Raw genomic sequence first — 13,031 nt, forward strand, 5'->3', positions numbered from 1 at the left:
TTAGCCATTCACCTGTTTCTATCTCATCCCATTACATCAAACAGCAACATCCCTGAACACTTGTAATTACTCCTTTGTAGAAGATATTATTCTGAGTAAACAGACAATACTTTCATTACTCTTACAAGCCTAAATGCAAAGATATGCATCATATATACATCTTAAATATAGCAATGTCTCCTGCACAGCAACCAATTTAAATTTATTTTTACATTTAACACTGGCATTAAAAAAACATTTGCACTGCAGCACAGACAATCACTCCTGCTAAAGAAATAAAAATTAGCAGTTAGCGCCACTACCTGTCAACTGAAAGAGGACAAATGAGAGCACAGTGTTACAGTAATTAATCGCATTAAAGTTTTGTTTTGCTATTTTGAAAGAAACATTATGTGACTATTAGGAGGTGAGAGAAATCTGATCCCAAGTACGGAATGGTCTTTCATTCAGAACATGCACGCATCTCCCCATGGTTCACATTCCTTAAGTACTCTCCTGGCATTGAGACAGGCAGTGCAAAAAACATTATTTTGTATATTCTACTTGTCTGGTCCTAATGACTACATCCTGTCAATTCTCCAACGTGTAAAACAAGAGAAGATGGTCACAGAATTTTAATGAAAAGTTAATCCCGGTGAGTCCGTCAACATAACGCTTGAAATCTGCCACTCTGCAATTAAAATTCTGAGCAGTTCCCCAAAACCAATAAAGCTTGGTGCATTCTATAGGAATCGTTCGAGCCCAGTGAAATGTTAGATGCAAGCAGCAGGCTATTTTTGCTAAATTAAGGTGCTGTGATGCAATTTCACAGTCACTGTACAAACAAATATGAACAAGAATTTCATCTGATCTTAACTTGCTGTAACCAAGCAACAGTATCCTGGAACTGGATGTGCAACATCATCAAGTTTGTAGGCTTCTATGTACAGTTAAAATCATCAAAATATTTTCTAATGATAGGAACTCTTAATAAGGGTTCTTTTATGTCAAACCAAAGAGATGGAACAGATTTTTTAAAGGACCTATGTGTTGTTCGTAAATATATTCCCTTGTAGTTTTTATCAACTTTGCCCTGTCCAGGTTTTTCACAGTAACTCTGAACTGAAATTGGAAGAATGGAACCTTCTATATCATTGCAAAGTGAAGTGTTTCTTGCTTGTGCTGCGATGGTTAATAAGAACATAAGAACAAGGAGCAGGAGTAGGCCATCTGGCCCCTCGAGCCTGCTCCGCCATTCAATAAAATCATGGTTGATCTTTTTGTGGATTCAGCTCCACTTACCCGCCCACTCACCATAACCCTTAATTCCTATACTGTTCAAAAATTTATCTGTCCTTGCCTTAAAAACATTCAATGAGGTAGCCTCACTGGGCAGGAATTCCACAGATTCACAACCCTTTGTGTGAAGAAGTTCCTCCTCAACTCAGTCCTAAATCTGCTTGCCCTTATTTTGAGGCCATGCCCCCCAATTCTATTTCACCTGCCAGTGGAAACAACTTCCCTGCTTCTATCTTATCTTTTCCCTTCATAATCTTATATGTTTCTATCAGATCTCCCCTCATTCTTCTGAATTCCAATGAGTATAGCACCAGTCTACTTAGTCTCTATGATTTCTATGATTTCTATAAGCCAACCCTCTCAACTCCGGAATCAACCTAGTGAATCTCTGCATTCCCTCCAGTGTCAACATATCCTGTCACAAGTAAGGAGATCAAAACTGTACACAGTACTCCAGATGTGACCTCACCAGCACCTTGTACAGCTGCAACATAACCTCGCTGTTTTTAAACTCCACCCCTCTAGCAATGAAGGACAAAATTCCATTTACCTTCTTAATTACCTGCTGCATCTGCAAACCAACTCCCTGTGATTCTTGCACAAGGACACCCAGGTCCCTCTGCACAGCAGCATGCTGCAATTTTTTACCATTTAAATAATAGTCCATTTCATTGTTACTCCTACCAAAATGGATGTCCTCACATTTCCCAACATTGTACTCCATCTGCCAGACCCTTGCCCACTCACTTAGACAATCTATATCCCTTTGCAAACTTTCAGAGGCCTCTGCACATTTTGCCCTGCTTCTCATCTTAGTGTCATCTGTAAATTGTGACACATTACACTTGGTCCCCAACTCCAAATCATCTGTGTAAATTGTAAACAATTGTGGTCCCAACACTGATCCCTGAGGCACACCACTGGTCACTGATTGCCAACCAGAAAAACACCCATTTACCCCCACTCTTTGCTTTCTGTTAGTTAACCAATCCTCTATCCATGCTAATACATTATCCGAAACACTGTGCACCTTTATCTTATGCAACAGTCTTTGGTGTAGCACCTTGTCAAAAGCCTTCTGAAAATCCAGATACACTACACCCACAGGTTCCCCATTGTCCACTGCGCATGTAATGTTCTCAAAGAATTCCACCAAATTAGTCAAACATGACCTGCCCTTCATAAACCCATGTCTTACCAACGGGACAATTTATATCCAGATGTCTCGTTATGTCTTCCTTGATAGATTCAAGCATTTTCCCTATTGCAGAAGTTAAGCTAACTGGCCTATAGTTACCCGCCTTTTGTCTACCCCCTTTTTAAAACAGTGGCGTCACATTTGCTGTTTTCCAATCTGCAGGAACCACCCCAGAATCCAGCGAATTTTGGTAAATTATCACTAGTACATTAGCTATTTCCCCCGTCATCTCTTTTAGTACCCTGGGATGCATTCCATCAGGGCCAGGAGACTTGGCTACCTTTAGCCCTATTAGCATGCCCAACACTACCTCTTTTGTAATAATGATAGTTTCTAGGTCCTCACCTGCCATCGCCTTCCTGTCAATTTTTGGCATGTTATTTGTGTCTTCCACTGTTTACTGAGCTAGTTTACTCTCATAATCCATCTTACTTTTTTTTATAGCTTTTCTCATGGCTCTGTTGACCTTTAAAGATTTCCCAATCCTCTAGTTTCCCACTAATCTTTGCTACTTTGTATGTATTTTCTTTCAATTTGATACCCTCCTTTATCCCCTTAGATATCCATGGCTGATTATCTCTTTTTCTACAGTTCTTCCTTATCACTGGTATATACTTTTGCTGAGCACTGTGAAAAATTGCTTTGAAAGTCCTCCACTGTTCCTCAATTGTCCCACCATAAAGTTTTTGCTCCCAGTTAATCACTGCAATGACTGCTGATCTGCCTATGCTTACTCTTGCTGGTTAGTTTACAGGCATTATTGAATTTTTCTCCTTGTATGGGTCATTCCCCTTTAGATAGCTTTCCTCATTCCCACGTTTTTTTCTTATTGCAAAGCACTGCTTATCCAAGTGTTTGTATGTTGAGACTTAAAATTTCTTGTGCCTCTGCACAAGCAATGACTTTTACTTCTGGCGCACCTTGTCTGATATTCTTCCTGTTTATTACTCTACACTGCCAGCCCAATTCAGACTCTGAAATCCTATTGTTCTGTGTCACTTGATCTCCTTCAATCCTTTTATTCTATGTGTTAAACAAAATCACAGTTAAGAATTGTAACAGGGAGTACGTGAGGCACTCCAAGACCAAAGCAATGAACATTTCACCAAGAACCGAACATAGTGTTGCTTTATTCAAATGCATGTCGTGGAAGAACAAAGAACAAAGAACAAAGAACAATACAGCACAGGAACAGGCCCTTCGGCCCTCCAAGCCCGCGCCGCTCCACGGTCCAGGATTGAATCCTGAATCCAGGATCCCCGCCCAATTTTCCAGCCTATCTACATACCAATATCCTATCCACCGAGCTGTCCCTCACAGCTACGATGCTTTGTTCATTACAACCTATTAACTTACCCCCACCCCCCCATTCCAGACCATGTGATCTCCAGGGAGAGGCGAAAACCCAGAGTGAAAAACCCCAGGGCCAATATGGGGAAAAAAAATCTGGGAAATTCCTCTCCGACCCCCTGAGGCGATCGAAACGAGTCCAGGAGATCACAATGGCCCTGATCGGAAAATGCTTCCCAACCCGTCATTTCCACTTCCACGAACACCATATGAATTCCCTGCCCCCGAGACAGGTTCCCACCTTGAAACGAGAAACAAGGAACAATTAGCCCGCGCCGCTCCCTGGTCCAAACTAGACCACTCTTTTGTATCCCTCCATTCCCACTCCGTTCATATAGCTGTCTAGATAAGTCTTAAACGTTCCCAGTGTGTCCGCCTCCACCACCTTGCCCGGCAACACATTCCAGGCCCCCACGACCCTCTGTGTGAAATATGTCCTTCTGATATCTGTGTTAAACCTCCCCCCCTTCACCTTGAACCTATGACCCCTCGTGAACGTCACCACCGACCCGGGGAAAAGCTTCCCACCGTTCACCCTATCTATGCCTTTCATAATTTTATACACCTCTATTAAGTCTCCCCTCATCCTCCGTCTTTCCAAGGAGAACAACCCCAGTTTCCCCAATCTCTCCTCATAACCAAGCCCCTCCATACCAGGCAACATCCTGGTAAACCTCCTCTGTACTCTCTCCAAAGCCTCCACGTCCTTCTGGTAGTGTGGCGACCAGAACTGGACGCAGTATTCCAAATGCGGCCGAACCAACGTTCTATACATCTGCAACATCAGACCCCAACTTTTATACTCTATGCCCCGTCCTATAAAGGCAAGCATGCCATATGCCTTCTTCACCACCTTCTCCACCTGTGACGTCACCTTCAATGATCTGTGGACTTGCACACCCAGGTCCCTCTGCGTCTCTACACCCTTTATGGTTCTTCCATTTATCGTGTAGCTCCTCCCTACATTATTCCCACCAAAATGCATCACTTCGCATTTATCAGGATTGAACTCCATCTGCCATTTCCTTGCCCAAATTTCCAGCCTATCTATATCCTTCTGTAGCCTCTGACAATGTTCCTCACTATCTGCAAGTCCTGCCAGTTTTGTGTCGTCCGCAAACTTACTGATCACCCCAGTTACTCCTTCTTCCAGATCATTTATATAAATCACAAACAGCAGAGGTCCCAATACAGAGCCCTGCGGTACACCACTAGTCACAGGCCTCCAGCCGGAAAAAGACCCTTCCACTACCACCCTCTGTCTTCTATGACCAAGCCAGTTCTCCACCCATCTAGCCACCTCCCCCTTTATCCCATGGGATCCAACCTTTTTCACTAGCCTACCATGAGGGACTTTGTCAAACGCTTTACTAAAGTCCATATAGACAATATCCACGGCCCTTCCTTCGTCAACCATTTTGGTCACTTCTTCAAAAAACACCACCAGGTTCGTGAGGCATGACCTCCCTCTCACAAAACCATGTTGACTATCGTTAATGAGTTTATTCCTTTCTAAATGCGCATACATCCTATCTTTAAGAATCTTCTCCAACAACTTCCCCACCACGGACGTCAAGCTCACCGGCCTATAATTACCCGGGTTATCCTTCCTACCCTTCTTAAATAACGGGACCACATTGGCTATCCTCCAATCCTCTGGGACCTCACCTGTGTCCAGTGACGAGACAAAGATTTGCGTCAGAGGCCCAACGATTTCACCTCTCGTCTCCCTGAGCAGCCTTGGATAGATTCCATCAGGCCCTGGGGATTTGTCAGTCTTTATATTCTCTAACAAACCTAACACTTCCTCCTTTGTAATGGAGATTTTCTCCAACGGTTCAACACTCCCCTCCGAGACACTCCCAGTCAACACATCCCTCTCCTTAGTGAATACCGACGCAAAGTATTCATTTAGGATCTCCCCTACCTCTTTGGGCTCCAAGCATAAGTCCCCACTTTTGTCCCTGAGAGGTCCGATTTTTTCCCTAACAACCCTTTTGTTCCTAACGTATGAATAAAATGCCTTGGGATTCTCCTTAATCCTGTCTGCCAAGAACATTTCGTGACCCCTTTTTGCTCTTCGAATTCCCCGTTTGAGTATTTTCCTACTTTCATTATACTCCTCCAGAGCTCCCTCCGTTTTTAGCTGCTTGGACCTAACATACGCCTCTCTTTTCCTTTTGACCAGTCCCTCAATTTCCCTGGTTATCCACGGTTCTCTAATCCCACCCTTCCTATCCTTCTTTTTTACAGGCACATGCTTGTCCTGTAGCCCTAACAACCGTTCCTTAAAGGACTGCCACATACCAGATGTGGATTTACCCTCAAACAGCCTCTCCCAATCAAGAGCTGCCAATTTCTGCCTGATCCCAATAAAGTTAGCCTTCCCCCAATCCAACACCTTACCCTTGGGACACCACTCATCCTTTTCCATCACTATCCTAAAGCTAACAGAATTGTGGTCACTATTTGCCACATGTTCCCCAACCAAAACTTTGAAGACCTGACCGGGCTCATTCCCCAGCACCAGGTCCAGTATAGCCCCCTCTCTAGTTGGGCTGTCCACATATTGTTCCAACGAACCCTCCTGTACACATTTTACAAATGCCTCACCATCCAGAGTCCCTGCCCTCAGCGATTTCCAGTCTATACCAGGGAAATTGAAGTCTCCCACGACAACAACCCTATATTTCCTGCACCTATCCAGTATCTCCTGACATATCCATTCTTCCACTTCCCTTGGGCTGTTGGGGGGCCTGTAGTACACCCCCAACATCGTGACTGCGCCTTTCCTGTTTCTAAGCTCCACCCAGAGTGACTCGCTACACGACTCCTCCGAAGGCATGGAGAGTCCAAATTGGGTCATTATGAGTGTTAATGGTATAAATCTTGATGTGGGACAGCAATGACAAGAGGTCCAATTTCTTGTCACATCAAATATTATTTATTGCATGGCTATTTTTTCCAGGATTTGACGTAAATCGCTCATTCACTTATGTACATATTGCTCGAAATTTCTCATTATATATGTTTGGTTGAGATCTCAGATATCCATTAGAGTAGTAAAACACCTGCGCTCCAGAGAAAACATTGTTTGATTAACAGCTCAGGCTCTCTGATTTTTGCTGTCAATTTCACAATGTTTGTTTACACAAATTAAGTGACTTCAAGAGTATGTTTTCATCCTGATACTTTAAATAGTCATTATGGTTGATTTAGCTACTACGTTGTAGTGAATTATTTTTCAACATAGGAGAAAATTATAAATGGAACTACTTTTTTAAAAAAAGTTTATCTTTACAAATACCCTGATGTAGGTTCATTGTGTATAGTGGCTCAGTGAGCACAGCAGCATCATAGCTTGGCATGTGGACATGAGGGGCTATAGGGGATGGGTGATAGAGCAGAGCATGACATAGGGGACATGAGGGGCAAGGCTTGGCTTAGGAGGCATGAGGAGGATATCCTGAAATTACTTTTTAAAAGGTCCAATGATGGAAATTCGAGTTCATGACCCCTCAGAGGAGCCATGAACCAAAACTTGGCCTGGCACCATGAACATTGCAGAGGCATAGTAGATGCCCATCTCTGCAATGGAGCCAGCCAGGTTGGAAGTGCCTGCTGTGGGCATTTTACAGGAACCAGCAAGCACCCTTTAAATGCATTCCCAAAAAGCAGACAGCCCAGGAATAGGAGTGGGATCTGCTGCCATTTTTATAGGACTCCCGAGTGATCCCAGCTTGGTGAAAATCCAGGTCAACACTCCAGTTGAGTCTCAGGTTAACCACAACTTTTCTATTCCATATTCTCCATGCTCTAGTCAGTTCTCAAGATGTTCTTGCTCTATAACATGATGTTGTCAAGGTTCTCAACTTTATAAGGAGCTCTTCCTGCCATTTGCCCAATTCCCCTTTATCCATTCCAGCCCTAATGAGAATCGTTTGGGTTTCAACAGCCTTACAATTGCAGATGTTCTAGGGGAGATGGTGAGATCAAAGGAAGACTAAGAAGCACACACGCAAGCAAGAGTGCACAAGGGATGCACATAAAATAGATTATACTGTCTGCTTCAATAACTACTCCAAAATATGTAAGAAATCTTACCTCATAAATCCCACCAAATAGTGACATGAATTTACTCAGCAATGCAGCACACATACTTGCAATGTGAACAAAAGGTCCCTGTGGATTAAAAAAAAAGCGAATAATGAGTAAGATCAAATCTATAAATGGAAGTCAAAAATGCAAAATTATGCAAGGAAACATCATGAACGTTATGAAATTTGCAGCCACACTACCTGCTGAAGCCCATGTCACAAACTAATGAACAGGAAAGTCTCCATATACAGATGTTAGTGCAGCTTAAGGTAATTTCTTAAATGCAGTATTCATGTCTCTATAATTAACAATCACATTTCTGATAAATAAAATATCACAATTACTGGACGTATTTTGAATTTAAAAATGTTGAATGAAATATACTGCCATTGTAGATTGTAGATTTTGTGCCAAATTTATTCATTGACAAATACATCATGCTAATTACTTGTATGAGACATCTTAATGTTAGAAATGTACACTTCTTTGAATATTATATCCATTCTTTCGCAAATACAATTAGAATTGATTTATTTCTTGAAACCCTTTATTTAAATTGGATACTATCTTCATGAAAGAACAGTGGATAAACTCTACAAGCCCACTCAGCTCCTGACCTCATTATAGCCTTGGTCCAAACATAGATGAAGGAATTGAATGAGCTGCTAGTCGAGAATGACTATCCTTGACATCAAGGCAGCATTTCACCAAGTGTAGCAACAAGGAGCCCTAACAAAATTAAAGTCAATGAGAATCAAGGGAAAACTGCACTGCATGGAGTCATGCCAAGCACAAATGTCCCAGGCCCAACCACCTTCCACTGCTTCATCACTGACCTTCCTTCCATTATAAGGTGAGAAGTGGGGATGTTCACTGATGTTTGCATAATGTTCAGTGCCATTCACAACTCCTCAGATACTGAATCAGTTCATTTTCAAATGCAGCAACACCTGGACAATATCTAAGCTTTGGGCTGACAAATGGCAAGTAATACATGTGTTGTGCAATGACCATCTCCAACAAAAGAGAATCTAACCGCTGCCCCTTGACATTCAATGGCATTATCATCACTGAATTCCCCACGATCAACATCCTGAAGATTATCATTGATGGTAAACTGAACTAGCCATATAAATACCATGGATGCAAGAGCAAGTCATTGACTAGGAATCCTGTAGCGAGTAACTCATCTCCTGAGTCCCCAAAGCCTGTCTATCTACGAGGCACATATCAGGAGTGTGATATTCTCCATTTCCTGGAGGAGTGCAGTTTAAACCACACTCAAAAAGCTCAACACCATCTAGACCAAAGCAGTCCATTTGATTGGCATCCCATCCACAAACATTTACTCCCACCATTTTCGATGAACAGTGACAGCAATGTGTACCATCTACAAGATGCACTGCAGGAACTCACCAAGGCTCCTTAGGCAGCACTTTCCAAACCCATGACTGCTACCATCTGGAAGGACAGGAAAGCAAACACATGGGAACACTACCACGTGGAAGTTCTCCAAGCCACTTGCCATCCTGAATTGGAAATATAACACTGTTCCTTCACTGTCGCTAGGTTAAATTCCTGGTATTCCCTCCCTAACAGCATCGTGGGCACACCTACACCACGTGGACTGCAGCAGTTCAAAAAGGTAGCTCACCACCACCTCCTCAAGGGCAATTAGGAATAGCCAATAAATGCAGGCCTAGCCAGCAATGCCCACATCCCATGAATGAATAAAAAATAAAGATGTTTGTGGTTGTTGGAGGCCAACTATCTCAGCTCTCGGACAATTACTGGGTAATATTCTAGGCCCACAGAATTCTAATTGCAAGAACATTGATAGTAGGAGATACAGTGAAGGTAATATGTGATGTTAGTGTACCTTTAAGAGTTTTTTAAAAAATGTTCTCAGTAGCTCACAGCCTTAGCTGATGTCATTGTTGCTGAGCTGTCTGTAGGAGTCCTTTTATTGCTCCTTAAGTGGCTTAAATGGGGGATGTTTATTTTTACTTTGGGAATGAATTTTATGACCTGCATTGTCAGGAGGAAGAATGTTTGCAGGTCAGCTGACAGCAGCTCTTTCATTTTTAGTTCTGAGCCTCAGATTTTGGTTTAGAAGGGAGTGGACATCAGATTGAAAGCAGTGTCTCTCTCTCTCTCTGGGTTTTGGAAGTTCTGCTGGTTAGCTGAAAGCAAGGCTTCTTGCATTCCTGCAGCAGAAAATCTGCTATTGGTGGCTTAACTAGGCTCGTTCCCTCGTGTTCTGGGAAGTGTTCTGACTTCAAACTGTTCTGAGTGTGTCAGGAGAACTGCAGCATTCATCCAAAGGACTCAGTTCCAGTATCACGTGTCCATTAGTCTTTGCTGTGTTAACCCTGTGGAAGGGTTTTGTTTTATGGGATTGGTTTGATAGGAACGTCTTAGATATATTTGTTAAAGGTTATACATTATTGTGATTGTTCTGTTTTGTTTGTAATTGATAACAGTGATTGCTAATATTCTTAATATGCATGTTAACTATACTCTTAAATAAACTTTGCTTGGTAAAAACTCCCTAGTGGGTCATTTGAATCATACCCGAGGTGAAACATATCATGCTTATCCAAGGTAAATTCACGGTGCAAAACTTTTGATCCAGACGGGCTCCAAAAAACACTTTGGAGTTTCTGACCTGAACCATAACAAATGTTACTGAATATGAAGGGAAGGTGGTTAGATCCTGTCTCGTTAGAGATGGTAATTGCCTCTTGATCATGTGGTGCGAACATTACTCACAACTTATCAGCCCAAGCCTGAATATTGTCCAGGTTGTCCTGCGTATGGATATGGACTACTTCAATATCTGAAGGGTTGAGAATGAAGAAGAACGCTGGGCAATTTAGGACAGAGCAGCCAATTTGAACACATTGGAGCATCTGCTGCAGCCTCATAAATGACCATCCCTTTAACATAAGGTCAAAAATGCAATATTCGCTGATGATACCTTTTAATATTTTTTCACAGGATGTGGGTGTTGCTGGCTACATCAGCATTTGTTGTCCATCCCGAATTGTGATATAGTTCCAAGTCAGTATGGTGGGTGGCTTGGAGGGGAGCTTGCAATTGATGGTATTCTCATGCGCATGTAGCCCTTTCATTCAGGGTGGTGGAGGTCATGTTTCAGACAGTGGTGTCAAAAGAGATGCTGCAGTGTGTCTTGTAGATAGTACACACTGGGCATCGATGGTGTAGTGAATGTTTAATGTGGTGCCGATCAAATTGGCTGCTTTGTCCTGAATTGCCCAGTGTTCTTCATCATTCTCTACCCCTTAGATACTGAAGCAATCCATATCCCTATGGAGGACAACCTGGACAATATTCAGGCTTGGGCTGATAAGTTGCAAGTAACATTCAACACAATCAAGAGGCAATTACCATCTCCAACAAGCGAGGATCTAACCACCTTCCCTTCATATTCAGTAACATTACCTTCACTGATACTCCCACCATCAATGTTCCTGGGGTGAGAATTCTGTGGTGAGTAACTCTGCCCCCCTGACTTCCTAAAGCCTGTCTACAATGTACAAGGCACAGGTCAGGAGTGTGATGGAATACTCTCCACTGCCTGGATGAGTCAGCTCCAACAACATGGAAGAAGCTCCAGATCACCTAGCTGGTCAGCCCACTTGATTTGCACCTCATCCACCATCTTAAACAGGCACTCTCTCCACCGCTGATGCACAATGATAACAGAGTGTACCATCTGCAGGACATACTGCAGTAACTCACGAAAGCTCCTTTCATAGCACCTACCAAACCTGCAACCTCAAATACAGAATGAAAAGGGCAGAAAATGCATAGGAATGCAACCACCTGTGTAACTTGGAGTTCCCCTCCAAGTTACACAGAATCTGGGTTAAGAATGCTATAGCTGCTCCTTCATTGTTGGAGGGCTGAATTCAGGAAATTCCCATCCTAACAGCAGTTTGGGAGTTCTTATACAACATGGACACCAGTGATTCAAGAAGCCAACTCATCACCACCACTTAAGGACAATTATAGATGGGTAAGAATTGCTGGCCTTGATATGTTTATAAACAGAGGACACAGTCACATGGATCCAGAGTAATTCTGGAGTCAAGAAAATCCTGGCTACTTTTCTCCACAACGTTCACCATAAACCCCTCTCTCTTGCATCCGGCACCCTCATGTCCAAAGGTGCGTGGACATCTTTGTCACCGATATGAAAATCTTCTGCTGCTTCTTCCTTGTTCCCAGCTCACCTGTCCTAGCCCTGAATCCATACATGTAGCTTCTCTCTTATCCTGCTCATGCATTCACTGAACTAACTTTATCCATCAAGTCCACCTTCTACTTCCTTGATCCTATTCCTACTAAACTCATCCACCCAACTTCACATCCTGGTCTTCCTGCCAGGTGACCTCATCATTGGCTCTTTCTCCTCAGCTAATATCCCATCCCTTTCAGTATAATTACCACTCATTTCCACTTAACAAAAATCCTCAACCACACTATCCTCGCAAACTATCTCCAACCTCACTGTCCTTTTCAAAGTCCTTAAACATATACTGTCAAATCCCAACTCTATGTGCACTTTTCCTGCCATTCCACATTTGATCAGCATCAGGAAATATATAGCATCATAGAATTCTTACAGTGCAGGAGGTGGCCATTTGGCCCATCGAGTCTGCACTGACCACAATCCCACCTAGGCCCTACTCCCATAACCCCTCATATTAACTCTGCTAATCCCCCTGATACTCCAGCTAATTTAGCATGTCCAATCAACCTAACCCACACATCTTTGGACTGTGGGAGGAAACCGGAGCACCCGGAGGAAACCCACGCAGACATGGGGAGAATGTGCAAGCTCCACACACAGACTGTGATCCGAGGGCGGAATTGAACCCAGGTCCCTGGTGTTGTGAGGCAGCAATGCTAACCACTGCGCCACCCATCTCCTCTGTGACTGTGTCAATGCCATGTCTTTGTTGATATTTCTACAGGCTTTCATATGCTTGACCACACTATCTTCTCACAAAGCTTCTCCTGGTTCCCTGATTCAGTGGGGTGCCCTCACTTTATGCTACTCTCACCTATCTAATCAAAT

The 13,031-nt window shown here is 43.0% G+C and overlaps 1 protein-coding gene across 2 annotated transcripts in view; it reads right to left on the reverse strand.

Annotated features, from left to right (window-relative positions):
• The window catches only part of LOC144489456 (chloride channel protein 2-like), a 563,382-nt gene that overhangs the window by 236,334 nt on the left and 314,017 nt on the right, over positions 1–13,031 (reverse strand). For both annotated transcript variants that reach the window (XM_078207326.1, XM_078207318.1), the window contains exon 6: positions 7,931–8,008. In XM_078207326.1, the coding sequence (XP_078063452.1) occupies positions 7,931–8,008 (78 nt within the window). The remainder of the gene's footprint in view (positions 1–7,930; positions 8,009–13,031) is intronic.

This window comes from Mustelus asterias, chromosome 3 (genome assembly GCF_964213995.1).
Source record: "Mustelus asterias chromosome 3, sMusAst1.hap1.1, whole genome shotgun sequence".
Taxonomy (NCBI): domain Eukaryota; kingdom Metazoa; phylum Chordata; class Chondrichthyes; order Carcharhiniformes; family Triakidae; genus Mustelus; species Mustelus asterias.